The sequence below is a fragment of the Solenopsis invicta genome, chromosome 6 (assembly GCF_016802725.1).
Source record: "Solenopsis invicta isolate M01_SB chromosome 6, UNIL_Sinv_3.0, whole genome shotgun sequence".
Classification (NCBI taxonomy): Eukaryota; Metazoa; Arthropoda; class Insecta; order Hymenoptera; family Formicidae; genus Solenopsis; species Solenopsis invicta.
The window spans coordinates 6,462,445-6,483,964 of NC_052669.1; the positions used below are offsets into that span (position 1 = coordinate 6,462,445).

Below are 21,520 nucleotides of genomic sequence, written 5' to 3' on the forward strand. Positions count from 1 at the left end.
AAGATTAATATATTTGAATTTTATTTCAATATTAATGAATTTCATTACAATATCTCAATCTCTTTCGACTCAATTATTAAAGATAATAAAAGGAGAATAAAATCATTATCTTCAATAACTATTTAATGTTAGAGCGTTAAGCACTTAAAGCTTTGTACAGTCAACTGAAGATGTCACCACCGTAACCGTGAAACTACTCTGAATTAAAAAAGAGAGTATTTGCATAAAAGTAACTTAATCGATGATAGCAAAATTTTTGAACCGTACACTTCACTATTTTTAATCGAATCCCTTCTACTTTCCATAAAAAAAGTCTCCGTCCCTGGTGCTCCGTTTCAACAGAAACAGTTTCGGCAGAAATGAAGAAACAGTTGAACGTCAAATTCGCGCCAGTCAGCTTGCTCATGGACTACGCGAGTCAAAGTGGCGTCCGTGCGTCCTTTCAACGATGCTTCGGCGTCGATCTGCGCGTTCGATCGGTCGTCACGTGCGGCACGATCGTTCCGTCAAATTTTCTACCCTCGTCCCGGGCTACTACGATTTCCTCGGCGACGTGACATGAGGGTTCGCGTCAACCTGACCGCTGTGTCTCTTCCTTCCCCCACCCTGCGCGCGATCACCCCGACACGAGCGGTGCGCTCGCGTTTTAGCAGTTCGGTTTCAGTTCCAGTTCCGTTTTCCTCCCTCGGTTTTCTCGTTCATCTCGTTTTCGTATTTTCCGTGTTTTACGTGTTTTTTTGCACCCGCGTTTCCTCCTTCGCGTCGATGCGCGGAAGTTGTCGCGGTCGCGGATTATCGGTAAGTCATCTCCTGGCTTCATTCTTTCTCCCCCCGTCGTATCACGACGCAATTCGCAACAAAATCCGTTGAAACGATCAATCTGACTCGCCGGACGCCTTCTGCTCTCTCGAGCGAACGCGCTCGTTGTGCATCCCTTTAAAGAGTTAAAGGCCCACCGTGTCTATTGCAGATCGGTTCTCGTTGGCGGAAAATCCTCGGTAGAATCGTACGTGAAGACGCTTGTACGCGAAGCATGCGATCGCCCGATGTTGCGAGAAGGGCATGACTACGCGTGATAAACCGCAACGAACAGTCGAGATTTTCGAAAGATCAAGAAGAGGGTGAGTCGATAATTGACATGGCGTTTTATCTATCGTAACACGGGAAGAACAATTTAGCCTTTTCTACATATCTGAAAGTGGTTATATTGAAGCGTTAAGAAACATTATGTCGGGCGTTTAAGCCGGTTGCAGGAAACTTTTTGCGATATTATCCTGCTCGAGTGCGTCCATGATTATTTTCACGGTTCAACATAAAATTATTTTCCGATCTGTATCTATAGCTAAATTTTTTTAGATTTTTATTGCCGTACAATTAATCTTTCCGCGTGATCAATATTATTAATAAAGCTGTTTGAGTAGTAACTAGTTAAAAAATTAAAAGTTAAAAAGTTAATAATTTATAACTTAGTTATTTATTTTTAATTTTAACTCATTTTTGCAACAATAAACTTTAATTTATTAACTTTTCCGATATGTTAAAAATTTATCTGTACAAAAAAAATAGATTTCCACAAAAAATATTTTTTGTTATTTTATATAAACCTAATTTAAATAAAATAAAATTTATTTGATCAGCATTATAATCGTTTTGAGTAATACAATTTTAAAAACTCGCGAACTTCTAATTTAACATGAATAATGCTTCACAAAAATTTTTAATTTAATTTGATCTTAACTTTTAAATAATTTTTTTAATTAAATTATTAAGATAACTAAATTTAATAAGCCATTAACTTAATTTAAAAAGATTCGTGTAAACACAACGTAAACAATACATAAGTAATTCGTGTGGATATAAATAAATCTTGAAACGCGTGCGGCACAATCCTCTTTTTTTTTTTTCTCAGATACAACCGTTTGGCGAGCTGGTGCGCTAACGCGATCTAGCGACGGACGGCGCGATTGCCTTTACCCGCTCTCGATAAGGGGCGGCGCAGGCGCGCGGAAGTCTCTCGAAGGAGGTTCCGCGGATCCAGAGTACGCGGCGCTGCGTTGCCGGCCGCCATCTTGTAAAAGCTGCCTGCCCCCGTAGTGTTTGGAGGTTTACAGCGAGACGGGACGGCAGCTTCTCCGCCGGAGGCTGGAAGTGCTGCTGAAGTGGTCGGTGCTACGGTCCTTGGCAGTCCCTGGGGGCGTCCAGGTGACTATCGCGCGAGGCCAGGGTACCATCCAACCGCCGGGACAGCCGCCAGCGGATCCTCCAGCGCGTCCGAATCCGTCGAAAGATGGTGAGTGCCCGCGCGCCGTTACCCACCCTGGCTCGGAGAAAGAGAGCGAGCCAGCCAGTCAGTCTGTCTGCCAGCAAGCGAGCGAGCGCCTAGATACTTATCGCGAGCGTGCGCGCGCGCGCGTCCTCGCGTCCCTTCGGTTCGATGTTGCGCAGCGTCGTCGTCTTCGGCGGTGACGACGGTGACGACGACGACAACGACGACAACGACGACGACGACGACGACGACGACGACAATGACGACGACGACGACGACCATTGTCATCGCCTGATGGAGGATACCGGTGTGTTCCTCGCGATCGCCAGATCCGCGTTTTAATCTGCACGAGTGTATAACGCCAAAAGTCGTCGATGACGACGACGATGACGATGACGATGACAGGAAGCGACCTGTCAGAGCACCCCGAGCGTTCGAAAGCGCCATTCGCGCCAAGTATTCCTCTTTTCCTTCTTTCTCGTTCCCGGAGACGATCTCATCTAGCGCGGAGCGAGTACGGCTTCGCGACTTCCGGGGTTTGTCGAGAGGATTGAGAGAAGGCGAGACGACAGAAAGAGAAAGAGAGAGCGAAGCTCCATTTCGAGACTCCGGATTTTCAGCCGCCGTAGATCTCCCGGCCACGGAGATGCGCGTCGCCGCGATCTCCGTCGTCGTCGTCGCGGTTGTAAACACGGCGCCGTTCTCGCGTGTCGGGAATTGGAGTACGCGGCGATCTCAGGTGAGATCGCCACTACCTGTTCTCTCTCTCTCTCTCTCTCTCCCTCTTTCTCTCTCGCTCTCGCTCCACGCGGAGCACTAAGACGACGTACGCCATACGTGCTGCTCGCTTGTTTGGTCGGTTGCTTGCTTGTTTGTTTGCACTTTTGGCTGTCATCGCCCGTCGTGGTCGCGAGGGAGGGAGAGAGAGATAGAGATAGAGATAGCGATGGAGAAGAGAAAGAGGGAGGGGTGCGGCGGTGTCGAGCCCGCCCGTTTCCTCTCCTCATGCGTGTCCGCGCGCGTCGCGTTGCGTCGCGTCGCATCGTACCCGTCGGCGTGCTTCCGCGTGAAATTCCGCGTTAACTAGAACGTCGACGTGTCGCGTTTCTCCTCCGGCCGCTAGTCGATACTCCGCGCGCGTAGCTTCCGCTCCTCGTCCCGGCGCCGAACGCCGATCACGCAGCAGCAACAGCAGCTGCTGCGCGCGTCACGCCAGATCTGTCATATTTCGCGGATCGACACACATCGCGAACAACCTCCCTCCCTTCCCCCTTCCTCCTTCCTCCTTCCTCGCACGTCTGCCAGAAATCCGAAGATCCTCGCGCTGCTCGCGAGGTTCATCGTCGTCATCGGAGCTACGGGAGAGAGGGGCGGGGGAGGGAGGGAGGACAATTGAACTATGCGGGGACACCACCTGCGGTTTCGTTCCTTCCTCTGCGTCTATCCGGAAGATGCGCTCGCGGGAGATGTGCTTTCGAGATTGGTATTTTCGAATTAAAATTCCTCTTCCGCGTACACATATCTGATTGGAATTGTATCGGGTGTAAAGCTCACTTTATACGATTTATAACTTGCGACAGAATTCGAGATAGAATTCTATTTATAATTTTATACGGAACATGTACGTGTGAACGAACAGGACGCAGAGATACGCGCAGCGTACAAATGTGTCCGTGAATTGTAAGTGACGTAAACTACAACTTAACCTACTGTCACATCTGATCATCTAAGTGACAGTATCTTGGTTTCGAGAGCAAATTTACTTGTTTATTAATGATACTGAGAATTATCCTTGCCAATACGTAGTAAAATCTATCAATTACAAACATAAACGTGCTCGTGTCGATGCGTTAGAAAAGTTTCTTTCTGAACTAAGATGTTGTTTAAGTAAATCTTGAAATTGTTTTTTTATTCAATCTTAATACATTTTAATATGTTATTGGATCTTTGACTAAAAATTTGTAGCATGTTAAATACGCTTTGCTCTCTTCTGATATGCCATAAGTTACACCAAATACTTTTTTTACGAAGTTTATTTCCACGAGTGGATATTGCTATAATTGTGATATTATTATTACAAAATTCTCCATAATGTACTTCCATTTACATGCATTTCTTAAAATAACCATGTCATATTTTTTAATAATTCAATTATGTAAAAAAAAAGAAACAATCGAACATTCTACACTGAGAAAAAAACCAATTAAATTGACTAAGTGTTTCAACTTGATTAAGTTTCTTCAGCTCAAGTATTTATACATAAAATACTTGCACTTCAATTTAAGAATGTTTATACATATATATTTTTTTAACTTAAATATATAAATGCTTGAAGAAATTTGATCAAAAGTTGAAAACTTTTAGCTCAACATTTTTTCTCCGTGTATACATAACTTGATACAAAATTATAAATAGACTTCTGTCTTGAATTCTGTTGCAAATTATAGGTCGTGCAAAGTGGGCTTAACGTTACATGCAGTGAGACGCAATAAAACGGGGTGGCGATTATATTGGCTAGAACGCATACGGTGAAAACGGATACCGCTGATTTCTATTTTACGGGAAGGACAGAACCTTTTTCACGATACTTAAAATGGCAACTCTAACAGAGAGAGAGAGAGAGAGAGAGAGAGAGAGAGAGAGAGAGAAGCCTTCGTCTGTGGCTTTCCACTTCACCGCGTGATGAGCGCTTCCTTTTCTTTTCGGGATGCTTTCGTCCCCGCTACTCTCCCTTTTGTTCTAGTTCTCCCTCTTCTCTCTCCCCGGTGGCATCGTTATGGCACCCGCACATCACCCGTCATTGCGAATTGATAATTTATCGACTCGTTTATGTTCTCGTATTTTCTTCCCTTTCTGGACATATTTTTTAAATCCCTTGAACCGCCGCCCAGTCGGCGAATCAATTGGAATTCTTCAAGATGATGTCTCACGTGCACTGAGAGAAAAAAGCGATTGTAATTACTATAATTTACTGTAAATAGTAAGTGGATGTTAACGAAATAGTTATATTCACTATAATTGTGATTGTATTACTGTTAAAAATGTCATGGAATTTAATTTATTTTTAAGTTACACATTAAATTTAATGTATCTATAGCTGAAAAGGATATGCATGAAATTTAGTAGCACCTTTGACAACATTAAATGTCTTTTAATATACCTGTTTGAAATTTGCTTTTGTTACATTACATTAATTTTAACAGTGTATATTAGTATATGAAATTAAAACAATGTAATACACTGTTAAAAGTACGCAGAAAAATTTAATGCGATGTAACTGAAGTAAATTTCAAGCAGGTACATTAAAAACACTTACGTCTATTTCCACCAACGCAGATCAACTTTGATCTCAGTTTAACTTACTCTTTACTTTTCCTTTAGTTCTAAGAATTGGAAAAAGATAAAGAGTAAATTAAACTGAGATCAAAGTTAATCTACAATGGCAGAAATAGGTATTAATGTTGTCAAAAGATCACTAAATTTCATGCACATACTTATCACCTATAGACGTGGTAAATTTAGTGATTGTATTTGTGTAACTTAAAAATACATTGAATTTTATGATATTCTCAACAGTGAAAGGGTAAAATTTGTTTCTAGTTGGTAGAACTACAAATACAAGATTGTTATTATCAACATTATAGCAGCAATGAAAATAGAATTCCTTTAACAATAATTATTTTGCCATACAATTGTAATTACGAGTACCAAATACTCTTTTCTGTGCGGTCTCGCCATCATCCCACGTACAGTCACGAAACTAATTGTCAGGACATGGAATATCGGAAGTTTATTTTATGCTACTATTTCACCAAATATTATATTTAGGGAAAACTCGATTGGGAGTGAAAACCCTTGCCGGTGATACGTTTCCATCAAAAGTGAACTTTTGTTTAGACTGCAAAAATATTCACTGATCTACTCTTAATTAAAATTAGATGGAAAAACATATTTAAATAAAATAGCAGAGCTACCGATTCCACTTTATCTCCATTTTTCTCTCTATTTTATCTTTTTATCTTTTTCTATCATTTTCTTTTTGAAAATGTGTGTAAAAGATGATAATAAAATCACGATGAAAAAATATTAAATAAACAAGATAATCTTATACACGGTCATGAACTAATTGTTCGGACACAAGATGTTGGGATTTATTTTGAATGGAAATGGCATCATCGACGAAGATTTTCCAATCAAATTTTCCCTTAAAATATTATATTTGCTGAATTTGTAGCATGAAGTAAACTTTTGTGTCCGAACAATTGGTTTTGTGACTGTACACTTTCTCGACGCTTGCGTCAATACGTGACTTGATTGCGACTTAAATAAATCGAAGACATTAAGTAATGGAATGAGAATTCAACAAAAACGAGAAGAAATGTTAATCGTAAAGTCTGTTGCACAATGAAAAACCCAGGCAGCATGAACGGAGACCACAGAAAAATATTTATAATTTATAATCTTAAAGAGATACAATTTGCTTACCTAAAAAAACAAAAATTTCTTTACGTAAGTAAATTATGTCTATTTAAGATTATAAATTCTTCCAACGTTTTACATTCTTGCTTATATATGCTTGCTAAACAATGAATTGTTGATTTGATACCAATTTTTTTTCTGTGAATATAAACAGCAGACAATAGCTTTCTTAACTTCTGATTGGTTCACAAATATTTTTCGCCGTTTCTAATTGGTTACAATCTGTTGCCTGTTGTTATTCTTGTTGCATGTGCTTTTCATTGTGCAATAGACTTAAGAGCCAGCAAAAACGACACATGTCCACGTACGTATTGCCGGCCGGCGTTGAAAGTGGAAAATGACGGCGGTTATTGAAAAAAAAACTGTGGCATTTTTCGACATGGCAGATTTATAGGAGAATAGGTAAAGGAAACTGTATATGAGATACTTGGAAGCGTAAGTGTTGATAGGCGAGCGGAAATATTGGGAAAGCAGTAGAACATTTGGAGTAGCGGAGTGTTATGCTGTTGGAACGAGGGATCTCGAGTTCAAATTTTGAACAACTCCTTTAATTTTTCCATCGTTTACAGAGTATCTTGCAGGACATAATGGAGACCGTGAGGAAGAATTTTGCGCAGCAAACAACCGAATCCAATTCTTTCAGCGCGAAGAGGAGCCGCTGCAGCTACACTGTGAGAGAAATAATTGGTGAAATAGAATCAACCAAACGTTTTCAGTTGAATAGTAATGAAATGAATTTTATATAGTTATAATTACTAAATATGTAGTTGTTTTGACTAAACAATCTGTAGCTTTAAACAAATAATTATTTTTATACAACCAAATAATTTGTAAAATATAACTAAGTTTTTGGTACCAGTAACTACAAAATTTATTTAATCACTATTTAACCGAACGTTCGATTTCTCTCGCTGCATCCAGGCTCCTTCCGTTTCGTATGCAGAGGTTACCGCAATGACTCATCGTTAAATCGCTAAACAAAATTCTGATAGTACCAGGACCTTAGCCAGCTTGCGATAATTCGTATTATACGTTCATATGTATCGTTAATCTGCATAATGCGATTTATCGCTTTAGCGCACTTTAACAAAGCGCACGCGGGGAAGAAGAGGAGTAACTCTCTTGCGGAATCGTTATCGTTTTCGTATTATCGGTTTTCGCTCCTCGGTTCGGCTTCGAAGAGATTAAAGGTGAAACGTCAGGAGGAAACGGAAACACGTAAACCTTCGGCCGCTTTTCTCCGTACTGTACACACACTCTCGGCGGCACATTCGCAGGCGTCCCTCTCCCTTAGCGAGAGAGTGCTCGGTGCTCCTAATTAACGATCGGCACTTATGTATATATACGAATCTCCGGGCGGCTACCGAATATATCACCTGGCATTTAATGGGATTATATTATTGCAGGGATCGTAATATTGCAAATTTAGGGAAGCGAGGTCGAGATACACGGAGAGAACTTTTTGTTATATTTTATCGCAAAATTTACTACAAATTTTATTATGTTTGGTAAGCGTAGAACAATTTGGCAATGTACACTGAAGAAAGAGCTTGGTAACAATTACTAAATATTGAATGAATTAATGTTAGTTAAAAATTTGGTTAATGCAATCAATGTAATTTTACTTTTCTAAATATTTGGTATTGCATCACCAAATGGTTTGGTTATAAATACATATATTTAGTTACAATAAATATTTAAAAAAGAAAAACATAATTATTTTTTTATAATATTAACCGAATGTTTAATTAGCATTATTTCACTTTACGTTTGGTAACTATAACCAAATTTTTTTTTCAATTTATTATATTGAATATTATTAACGACAGGAATTTTTGAAATATACAAGACATTTTATAAAAATTGTACTGCTTGTACAATTTAAAACAAAATTTTCTGATATGATATCAGAGTTGGGAACTAGTTAAAAAAGTTAATAATTTAACTTAACTTAAGTTTTAATGATCTAATTTTTAACTTTAGTTATTTTTGAAACACATAAATCTTAATGAAGATTCATTTTATAATTCTTTTAAGGTAATTTGAACTTTCAAAAATTTCTAATTTAACATAAATTTTTGAAATTAACTTTTAATTTAATTTAAGTTAATTTAATTTTAACTTTTAATTGAGTCCGTTTTTTATTTATTTCACTTTTAACGTAACTAAATTAATTTGATTAATACAAACGAAATCATAAAGTTAATTTTATTAATTTTAATTTTATTTAATTACAAAAATATATTAATTTACTCAACCTTGGATAATGTGATCATATACGAAATTTGTGTCTATGATTCTGTACTTAGTATTATTTGTATTGAGAAACAACACGCTCAGCTTGCCAGTGAGAAATGATGTCGTGAAATCGATATCGATTTGACGTTGAAATCATCAAATCGACATCGAATTCGACGTCGTATCATTTCTGGGTTAGTAGGATTTGAACCTGGGACCTGTGGATCGTGAGTTTCTTATCCTATGTGCTACGCCAGTTCCTCTATTGATAAATGTGTTATGTATTTATGATATAAACAGTACGTTAATCAATCACCACACTGCATGGTAAAATTAACATCAGAAACTATGTCATATTGAAAATTTGCTGCATTGTAAAATTTATATAAAATATTGTATGTATTTATCGCTATTTAGCATTTATTCTAGTTCAAATAACAAAGAATCACAAATTGTTTAAAAAGATTTTAAAAATATTGACTTTCATGACATTTTATATTTTACTGTGTTGAAATATAAAATACGTCTGGTCGATATAATGAATCAAAGAAAATTTATACAAATTTTTCACATTTTTCGAAATACACTGTTGTCCTACGGCTATCATGATATCTATTTTCATGGTAAATTTTAGAAGAAAATTCTCTCTGTGTACCGGCGAGAGAAAAAGAGACAAACAGAGAGAGAAACAGCAGCATATTTACACCCTGCACGTGAGACTGTTTTTCATTTTTATTGTCTGTTTTGGTGTGTGAATACATTCATGAACGACTGTCATTGATTCGCGTTTCGACAGAGTCAAACAGTGTCCAAAGATATTATGAAATAGAAGATTGTGAATAGACATGTATATCAGAATTAATAGTTGAATGAATAAATTCAACAAGACAGGACTAATTAGTTATTAATCAGCTAATAAAATGTACTAAAATTAAATAAATACAAACGGGGTCTCAATTTCAATTGGATTACCCACGCTCGAGTGTTTGCTTTAACTTTGCGTAAAATTTGTTATAACGTGAGTGACGAGAGACCACAGTTGAAGGATCCACCCGATTCAAGGTCTCTCATTTCGATTTCACATAATTGATTTTTATTTTCTACTTTTTCCTCGCAGGTTTTTCATTAAAACATTAAATATAAATACAAATATTTAAATATTAAAAAGATTATCGAAGATCAAAAAGAGAAATTTGTTCATATTTGGAGGTTATTAATTATTTTATATTTTATATTAAATATTTTCCAATTGTCAAAATGCGATCGTACTGCGCGGGCGCGTCGGACGTTCGCGTTAATACGCAATACACCGTGCCACGCGGTGATTGCAAAAAAAGATTTGTTGTTGCCGGTTGTAAATTCCTCGTCTCGAGGAATCTCGCAAGGGAGAATCGAATCGTCCCCGCGCGATATTCGCACGACGGCAAATTAAAGGGAGAAACTTGATTTGCTTGTTATATAGAGCTCGGCTTCGACCGGTGGTACGGAGGGGTCTAGTCCTGCCTCTAGCCCTGCCTCGGCCGCGAGTCTTACGATGGCTGCGCCGAAATTCGGTACGCTGGTACCGAACCGTGTTTTCGTAGGTGGCATTTCGGCTAGCACCAGCGAAGCGGAGCTAGCTCAGGTTTTCTCGGCCTTCGGCAATGTCAAGGCCACGAAAATCATATCGGACCGCGCCGGCGTGTCGAAGGGCTACGGCTTCGTTACCTTCGAAACGGAGGAGGAGGCTAAGCGGCTTCAGCAAGAGGTTCGTAATCTACGCTTGACGTCCTGACGACGACAAACTCTACGGTGAAATAGGTCGTTCTTGCATTCACCGTCCTCTGCTCCCATTTGTTTCAGTCTGTTCAGCCCATTGTCTTGAGAGAGAGGAAGCTCAACATAGCGCCCGCGATCAAGAAGCAACCCTTCTCTAGATCCTTTGACGGTAGTACCGGTTCGCCTCCTTCCGTGCCTACAAGTACTTACTACTACGCGAACGGTATGTAACTTTTCTTCACAGAAATAATTATTATCAAATCAGCAATCATATTCTCATATATGAGCAAGAGTGTGAAATCTTCTTGAAAGAATTTAATAATTTTAAACGGATATAGCTTGCTTATAAGAAGAAACAAAATTCTTCATATAAGCAAAAGTTATGTCTGCTTAAGATAATCTTCAAATTCTTTCAAGAAAATTTTATACTCACGCTTATATATGTGAGAATATGATTGTTGATTTGATACTAATTTTTTGTACTCTTTTTAATTACCGAATTTAATTTTTTTTTTTTATAATTTTTATTTTCCAATTGATTTATCTTGAATTGGTGATATTTGAATATTTACGTTTTGTGCACTTGCTTTTGTTCCTATAAAATATTTTTTCATTTAAAATCAATTCAATAACAATTTTATACGCTCGTTATTTTGAAACAACGATATAGAAAGATAAATCATTAAACGAGCAATTAAAAAGATATAACGAATATATTATAATTTCTTAACCAGTTCCTTTTGTTATATTTCAATACTGTTATAAAATTATAATATGTTTGTTATATCCTTTTAATTGTTTGTTTAAAGATCTATCTTTAAAATTAATTTAGTTTTTGTAATGATATTTTTATATTAGGGAAAGATTTTTAAGAACATTCTATAAAATTTTCTGATTTGATATTGTTGATTTCTACAGGAATGTTCGCATATCTAATTAAAAACTTCGTAAGAAACTCATCCTGTTTTATAACACTGCGCGGGGAAGTTTGAGATACTTTGTATATATGTTTTTGATGCAGGAATATCATAGACGATTAAAGAGTGCAGAGAGTCGCGTTTCTAATTTCTCTCCTTTGCCTGTGTAGGTATGGGTCTCGCTTATCAGAATGGCATGACATTCTATAACACGGCAGCTGCCGCACCAGCGACTTCCATCGCTCCTCCTACGGATCCAGGAACGATTTATCAAGCCACAGGAGTGTTTGGTAAGCATTACTCTCGCTATGTATGCGCAGTCTCACATTCTAGAAATTGTTGTAACAAAAGAGATTCTACGAATTTTTCTTTGTCGATACATTTAAAACATTTGCGAAAGATAAAATAGAATTTTGTATGTCTTAAGAGTCCCTCCTTCATATAAACGCGGATGATTTTGGTGCTAGACGCGACCACACTAATTCTTCATTTTGCAACAGTCTACGATTTAAATTTATTAATTTTTTTGTAACATCTTTATTAATTTAATTTAATTAATTGTCAATTTTAATAAGGTAGCTACAAAAAAATTAATAAATTTAAATCATAGAGATATTATTTTAGCGTCAGAATTTATGATTGCGTTTCAAACCGATAACTCTTATCGGTATGCAGTTTATAGAACTGAAAAATGTATTTAAAAATTGTCATAAAAATATTTTTAAGCACCCGCTTCGACCGAAAAATGTCTTCTTCTTGTGCTATTAATTTTTTTTTGTATTCTCAAATTATCCGTAGGCCCTCAAGCCGCTACTGGACATCAAACGTTCGCTCCTGTGATGTATCCATGTCCGGCCCCATCGCTATATATGCCACAGCAATACCAGTATTCTCCTATGCCGGTACGTAAAATAATATCGCTTTCTTGACTACTTTGTTTTTTTTTTGTCATACTTCTACGTCTTCAATTCTTCGTTTAGATGCTCGTGGGTTTCCCTCACACGTACATATAGATCCTAGCATAAGATCCTGACCGTCTTTGTCTGTATTTTGTATTTTTATTAAACGGTACATATCGGTTACGGTTTGACAGACAAACGGTCTGATGGGAGAAGCCATACCACCGGCGTTTCTACCCAACCCTCAGCAAATGCCTACTTACGTCCTTCTCGACGCTATACAGTATTGAGGTCTAAAGGTATAAGGTCTAAGCTAAACGACTAGCATGCTGCTCTTTTTGAGAATTTTAATTTTTTTCTCTCCCCGTTCCCAAACCTTTCGATGCACAGCCTGTTGTTAATGCATGTTGTTTACCAACTTTTTCGTTTCACGACTTATACCTCGCATTCACGGTATCGCTCATACTAACTCTTGACAAATCATATTTTGTCGTAATATTAGATCTAATTGAGATCTAAATGTACATATAACAAAAATTAAGAGCACATATTGAAAAATGTGTGTGAATAATATGTGAAGTAGCCGATAATTATAAAATTGATAAATAAATCAATATAACAATAGATAAAAAAGATGTATATAAAGATGATATATATCGAATAGGAATCATAATCTAGTTCTAATAAGTTATAATGATATCGATAATATAAGATAACAGTATTTTTAATCGTCATGATAAACGTGTAATAATCATTCTTGATAATCATTTAAAGTAAAAAATTGTAGTAATAAAAAAAGGAAGGTAAATAATAGATTGTCGGTAAACAACGCTTAAATATATCATATCTATTCCATATGGTCTCTTCAATTCCTTGTCTCTTTTCTTCACTCCTTTTCTATTTTATTTTTCTTTTCCAATTTGTTTTCATTTTTATTATAATTTTTGTTAATATGTTGTGATTAAATGTTGTGATAGAAATGTCAAGGCGCTTGTTGATTTTTTATTTATTCAGCATGGTTGTCCGCTTTATTTCTCGTATTGCAGCTTGTTTCACTTTCTAGAATGACACGAGTTGCACTTCACTCGGTTACGAATCCGAATCACACGCGATCATTTTGCACGCGAGGCGCGTTATTGTAGTATTGTTATATAATATTATTTTAATAGGAAATTTCTCTCAAACAAAAATTTTACGCTTGGATGAATAGAATAGAAATATCTGAAAATCATCTTTTATAGACAAATTTATCGACAAATTATTATATGTATCAGGATGTTTATTATCGGAAAAAATCAGGAAAACCTGAAATTTTCAGGGAATTTATTTTTTATCTCGAAAATCATGAATTTTCCGAAAAAACTGAAGGAATTTTTTGATAAAATTTGAATGATGACGCTTTGTATATACAATATGAATTTAGGATGAGATCATTCTGGATTTTCATAAAAATTCTTATGTATATAGGATGCAAAGAGAGTAAAATAGAATAGTAAAATGGTTCACTCTACGTGAATGTTGATAAATTGTCGAGAATTACATCACGTAGTGATAAACGCTTCACTAGTATAATGCTATTATACTGATTATTTTATTTGTTTTTTTTTACACATCCTGCGATCTTTTTTACCTTAGAATAATCTAGGAAATGACAGATTCTTATTTGATATGGAAACAATACACGGATTAAGATATTTCTTAATCATTTTTGTTTGATTGCCATAGATTACATTACACTTATTAATTTGTTACTTTCATTACAATAAGGCTGTTCCTATAAATATTAGTAACTAATATTAATAAATTAATCGCGGTTTAATTAATTTATCTTTCTATTTCTTTAAATGAAAATAGAAAAACGTGTATAAGAATGACTGTATAATATATCTTTAACAATTATGACATTTGCATGAATGATGAATTTGTTTTCTGTTTAATACATATTTCTATTCGTCATCCGTATGATAATATGACTTACACTTATGAAAAATAAGTTCATAAATCTTCCCGAATGCTATATACATATACATACGTATGTATACATATTGTATACGTATAGTGCTCTTATATATATATATATATATATATATATATATATATATATATATATCATCTTGTTGGATGTAGCTAAATGCTACATCGAAGTAATACTTGAACCACATTTCTATTTTGCTTGTCAACGTATATTCAAAAAAGGATGTGCATTTGAAGCAAAGCTTTCTCCACACGATCAAAGCATGAAGTTCAATAGAGGATTGACTAACATTTACGGGAACGGCTGTCATAGGTGTGAATATTTACACGAGATATACTCGGTATTCATGTGCAAAGTGCGTTCTATTACGATGTGTATCTAAAGATGTCTCCATTTCTGTCTACAGTACGAACCGTACTACGCAGGAGCAGCCGCCGGGGCACCCCAGTATTTGTACGCTACTACCGGCAGTTCGCCGAGCAATACGAACGGTGGTGGAGGTGGCAACAGTTCCGGCAGCAGCGGCAATAACGGTACAGGAGCTACCAGCCCGCCGACGGGCCCACCGCCACCTCTCCCACCACCGCATCCGACGCACTTTTACGCTCCTGCTGCGCCGGCTCCGCATCATCATCCACCTGTACCAACGGGACCTCCTCCCCCGGCACAGATGGATCATCTGTACTATCCTTTTGCAACTGGCCCGCATCCCGCGCCTCCGCCGCACGCGCCTATGGGACTGACCGAGCAGCAGCTGTTGCTGTACACCACGGACGCTACTTCGTGCCAGCAAACCTCCGCGTCTGACAGTCAGGCTGCTCCGCAGGAGGTAAGTTCCTCTCTCATCTGTACCATTGATACATTCTCAACTTATACGCGTTTAGCGATCCATCTTCGCGATGTCGAATGTCTTAGGAGCCGCTTCCAAATTTCAAACGAGAATAGAGTCGCTTGCAATCGAGTTGCTTTGTCTTTATCTGTAAACCAGTAATGCATGCGTTAATAATCGTTATTAACGAAATGTCAATAGCTATTATTGGGAATTGAAGATTTATTTGATTGCATCAAGGAGATTAGGAGCTCGAAGATTATATTTTGATTACAAGATTTGATCGCAACGAAGAATCGTCATAAGGGCCTTATTTTTGAGCACATACAAATAACTTTCGCATACGAAAATGGCAGCATAGCTAATGGAAGAATATCATGGAAGAATGCCATTGGCTATTCTGCTACTTTTGTATGCGAAAGTTATTCGTGCATGTTCAAGAGTAAGGGGTAAGTGCTCGTTGCTAAATGCATGTTGCTAAATGCTAAGGCAATTTTATTGAGTTAGGCAGGTATTATTATGTGAAATAAAATCGTAGGATTCACGTCCGACGCCAAGCCACTCGGAGCAATCGCACAACGAAGTGCAACAGGCTACTTCAGGCTCACCGGCAACACCGCTGCTGCCCCTAATGCCCGTCAAATTTCCCGTGTCCGGTCGTTATCACGCTAATTACCATCCGATCGCGATACACACGGCGCACGGCGCGCAAAACGACAGCGAGGACTGCGCCGCCAGTCCGATGCACTGTCGCATCCTCTATCATCCGACCGTGTACATTCCGCACACACATCCGCTGCCGCCGTACACGCATCACAACGCGTCCGGTACCGCTAGTCTCCTGCCGACACCGTTCTCGGCTTCGCCACATCAGTCCGGTTACGACAACAGCAACGCGAAGACGTACGGTCACAATTCCAGAGACTGCAACAAGTACATGGGCGGTCAGGGTAACAGTTTACGCGGTCAGGGGGGTCAGAATCACGGCTACTCGTTGGCACACCAAAACACGTACGCCAAGTCGCAGAACACATACGGCGGTTCGCAGTCATACAACAGCAAGTGTAGCGGAAACGCGGCGGACGGGTCGCACAAATATCCGACGATAGCGGTGTCGTCGCGATTGCCGGTACAGTACAATAGGAGAACGGCTGGATCGAACGTGGGCTCGTCGGCGATCCTCAGGTCCGGCGGCGGCTATGTCTCGAATCAGATTGCGCACAAGGTCAATCATACTACGGCGTCCAATTATTCGTACACGACGAACGGACGCGCGAGGCACTACAGCGACGATCAGTATTATGAGATCAACAAACCGTCAATGGCCGGTGGTTACGGCTCGGGTCGTAAAAACTGCCTCTCGAATAATAATAATAATAATAACAACAACAACAACAACAACAACTACAGAGGAAGTGCCGCTCGGTTGGATGTGCACGGAAATGACAACAGTCGGCCTAACAACGACACGGCTCAGGCGGACAGCGCCGTCGTCGTTACGAGTACCTCGACGACGTTGTCCTCTCGCCTGTCTCCATGCGAGCAAATAAACGCGGACGCGTCCAACACTCAGGAGAAGCCGGCGAGCCCACCGCCAGCCCCGTACTCACCCATGACACGGCCTCTTCCAACTCTCTCCCCACCCACTTCCCAGGTCCAGTTTTACGCTCCGGCTCAGAATCGTTATCAACCATCCTCCATGCCCCTGTCCCAAACACAATCGCAGCAGCAGCAACAGCCCACCGGTAATCAGCGCAGCCGGTACTCCGTCGGCCAGACGCTATCGTCCGCCAACCGGAAGCCGTCCGACAAGTATTCAAGCACCACCAGCTCGCAGACGATGCTGCGGCAGTCCAAATTTAAAGTGAACGGTATAATGCAGACCACAGCCACGGCGGTGGCGAACAAACTCGCTGACGACAGTCTGGGAGGCGCCGGGGATGGTCCTGGCAGGCTACCGATAACGCCACCTGGTACACCGCGGACGACTGGCCATCCAGCAGCTGGTGATCAGAATCAACTGGGCGACACGTGCCATCAGATGCAGGCGCTGACTCTGTAGACGCTTCCTACTCTCCTTTCTTTGTTCTTTTTGCCCTCTTTGTTGTCTTCGTAATAAGAGTAAATATTTATCTTATAAGAGTCGAGAGAAACCACGCGCGACCTAAGACGACGGCTGCAAACTGTGAAGAACAGTGCGGAAAAATACATACGCAACATACATACACACTCATATATACATACATATATATATATATATACATATATATGTACACATATATATACATACATATATATATATATATACATATATATGTACACATACATCTACATGCTACGGTATAATTTCTCTGGTGATCTCAGACTCGACATGCTAAAGACATTCTATAAGAAATGATATCTTTCCCAGTTTGATCGTCACGATTTGCTGATCGATCTGAGCGGGATCCAAATGAAGGATCGTTATATGAGCATGTGTGCAAAGAATGATATATTATTAATTATATATGTGGAGAGGGAAAGAAAGAGGCAGATGTATCTGGAATGAAACTAACTGTTCTAGATTTATCCGCCTCTCCGTACTGTAGCAGAGAGTTAACAAAGATAAAACTTCTATCTTAACGCATACATACGAAAAACACCCACATACATACACACATACACACATATATATATATATAAGTACGATACGTCATTTACATATATATATATATCTACGTTATATAATATACATATATATATATATATATATACATATATATATATCTATTACAATATATCCGATGTTATATGCGTGATAGGCTCGACAAACCATGAATCTCGCGAGCAAGGCTAGATTAGTTAGCAAAAGATAGAACCGAGAGAAAAAAAGGAGAAAATAACGTTGTTATCGTACAAAGACGATGTGTTGTCATGTGTTCAAAAACAAAAAAAAAGGTGAAAAACAAAGCAGAAGGGTAACAGGGAGGCGAGATAGGGTTGATTTCATAAACGGTTGCTCAAGGCACTGCCACATCTCCATGATTTTTCGTTTTCCATCCCCATGGATCACAACACGGGGGTATCCGTACTTATAGTTTCTCTCTCTCGTTAGAGTAACCGTGCATCTATATATTTCATCGCGTGTTTCAAACGTAGAGCGGACTAACAACCCGTTTTGTTATGCCTTTCGTTGACAAATTTTCACGCTAAACGTTGTACATGTTGTAGCTGTTAAATACCGAGAGAAAAAAAATAACCGAGACCCACAAACGAAAGATGAGACGCCCCGTATACCCAAGTGAAAATAAGATAAGATATTAAAAGAAGAGAGAAATAATAATAATGAATTAAAAAAAATGTGTCGGCTGTGAGCTTCCAAGCAAATAACAATAATTAAATTATTATAATATTAAAGGTTAAATAATATTCTACCTAATTGTTACAAAGGTGGATTTCTTTTACCTGTAAATGTGAAACAAATTTGTTATCTCGTATCTCGCATACCGTAGCTATGATTGTCCATTCGAGAGAGAAAGGAAGAGAGAGAGAGAAAGAGAGAGAGAGAAAGAGAGTAAGAAAGACAAATAAAATTTGTAGCGCCGTCATGTGAATGTCGTGACGCGTGTTATTTGAGGATTTCGATGACACCCGAACGTGTCGGCACGTAGCTAATTGTAAGATGCGAACGCGACAGAGACAAGGCCTAGGAGAAGGCGTAGAGATAATATCTGAGAGTGACCTGTTATAACACAAGGAGATTAATTTATTGAAGAGGAAAAAAAAAGAAAAGCAAGAGTGCCTTCTATTTGTTTTCGTGATTGTATTGTTGAACATTTGTTGCGTTACGTTCTCCGAGAGCCTCTAATGTTGTTATAAGAAAAAAAAGAGATGTTTGAAGAATGTTGTTCCTCTATTTATTTATTGATTTATGGGCACGTGTGATGCTAGTGCGCCCAATTGTAGCCCCAGCGAATTCGGAAGTGTGAGAGTATGCTGTTGCAAGCGGGTCCGGCGAATACGGTTAGTAACTGTAACGAGAGAGTGAACGATTGCCAATACCGACAAAACGGAGTTATGTCGATGAGAGATATTACAGAGAGAACGAAAGAATGAGTGAAGTGTTGCGAGTGCGAGTTGTGTGAATGAATGTTGCAAGTAGAGGAAAGAAAAATAGAGAGAGAAAATGCAGCTTATTACGGCACCTAGTACTACGTATAGGCGAAGAATGTGAAAGAGGACATCCTTACATATATAGTAATATGTGTATATGTACGTATCTATCGTGTCAGAGTTTACACATGTATCGATATGTACATATGCACATTATATATACATATATATGTAATAAATATTATATATAATATGTATAAATGTCAGAGCGAGATGATACAACATATACCGAAGAAATCTAGGATGTAAATGCGAAAGAGATACGCGTTATTTAGTCGTGTGTATTTGTGCTCGCGCGCGAATTTGGATAGGTGGCTGTGATTTATTGCGTGCAAGTACAGATTTATATGTGAGCAGTGTGGCTCGTGTATCTACTCACACAGACACACGCATATTTTATATATGTATACATACATACATACATATATATATACATATATGAAATACGCGTATCTATTTAAGATAGATTATTAAAAGAAAAGTGCAATTCTATGTTGACTTTGGTACAACAAAGCTAACAAATCGAACGAATATTGTTAGATTAAAAACGAGTATTAAAAATCCGTGTACTAAATTTAACGTAGAATGGTGCTGTGTACTTGATTGGAGAAAACATGATAAAAATATATATTACACAAAATATATTATAGTTTTAATCTAAAGAGGAGATAAAAGAGAAAACAGAGGAGTCTAAGATAGACACCAGAGTTATGTGTAGTAAAAAAAAGAATATAGGACCTACGAATGTATCATACGCAGCAAAAAGAGTGCATTTCGGATCGTGGAATTTCGTCCTGGCTCCTAAGCCGCGCGCATCCGCGAAAATTGGCATGCGATGTGCGAGATTGGGAAACGCGAGGTTTCCAGACAATCTGTATTAATTTATTATCTCGTAGTATAAAGCTACATTGCTCCGCGGCGAATACCACGATTTAGTGCAAGGTATTATTAACGTGAGATATTTCCCGCGAGTCGACGGCAATATTATTTGCACTCTGGATACACATTCAATGACAATAAGTATTTGTTAACGTTTATTTACCGCGAATGACATAATTTTCAAAATGCTTACCGCTTATTTGATGAAAGCAATGCCGAATTATTTCTTAGATTCGCGTACTGACGCAATATACATTGATGCACAATGTATCCATCATGGAATTATAATTTGATATAACTCCGTGTAGATAATTAAAATCAGTAATATCGTTTATTTTACACCAAGAAACATAGAGGCATGTTCCACGATCCACGTGTGCCGGTGAGACAAATTTATGTATTAATAAACATAAATTATACACAAAATGGCATACAGGTTATATATATATATATATATCACAAAAAATTATATAAGATTTAAGTACTCTATGGTAATAAAAGAAATATGTTACGCATAAAAAAAGAGATGCAAATATCTAAAAAGATGTTAATAATAAAGAGACAAACATCTGTGCATGAAAATAGAGAAAAAAAATTAGTAAAGGGATGATATAGAATGAATCTGCTGTAAATTTCTCTTCTGCAATTATATGATAACAATATTAATATGTGTAAATATATACATCTGGTGTGTGTATGTGTGTGTGTAACTATGTATGTACACACACCATATGTCTACAGGTTGTGTAATCGCAGACTTCATCTCGGTTACAGCTTTTCTCGTGAATTTTAAATTAACTTTTTCATAGCTAAAATATTTCGATAGCTCCTGAAACTCAGATTTAATTTTAATCTTCACAGAAATAAAGATCTAACAAACTCTTTTATTTTTTATTCAATTTCAAGCAGCTATAACAATGTGACAAAGATAGATAATATTCAATTAAAAATTGTTATTGTATAAAAAAACGATAAAAGAAAAAACAGGTGCGCTCATCATCGAATTTTTTTGCTAAGGAAAAAAAATCGAGTTCTTGAGAAAATCTGTAACTAGAAGGAAGTGCGGTAGCTTGAGCCACCGTGTATAACTATTAACAGCAATCACAATAGTAATATAACAATATATAT

At 38.0% G+C, this 21,520-nt stretch overlaps 1 protein-coding gene across 2 annotated transcripts; it reads left to right on the plus strand.

The window, feature by feature from the left end:
• Window positions 1-1,872: 1,872 nt before the first annotated feature.
• On the plus strand, window positions 1,873-20,473 carry LOC105194189 (putative uncharacterized protein DDB_G0291608). Of its 2 annotated transcripts, none has more exons than XM_026136329.2 (7): window positions 1,873-2,290; window positions 10,446-10,730; window positions 10,826-10,964; window positions 11,829-11,948; window positions 12,457-12,560; window positions 14,939-15,361; window positions 15,900-20,473. In XM_026136329.2, the coding sequence occupies exons 1-7, from the start codon at window positions 2,288-2,290 to the stop codon at window positions 17,421-17,423; spliced, it is 2,598 nt and encodes an 865-aa protein (XP_025992114.1). In that variant the 5' UTR covers window positions 1,873-2,287; the 3' UTR covers window positions 17,424-20,473. The 2 variants fall into 2 exon arrangements, with proteins under 2 accessions (XP_025992114.1, XP_039306816.1); XM_039450882.1 differs by lacking the exon at window positions 1,873-2,290 and adding an exon at window positions 2,360-3,749.
• Window positions 20,474-21,520: the final 1,047 nt, after the last annotated feature.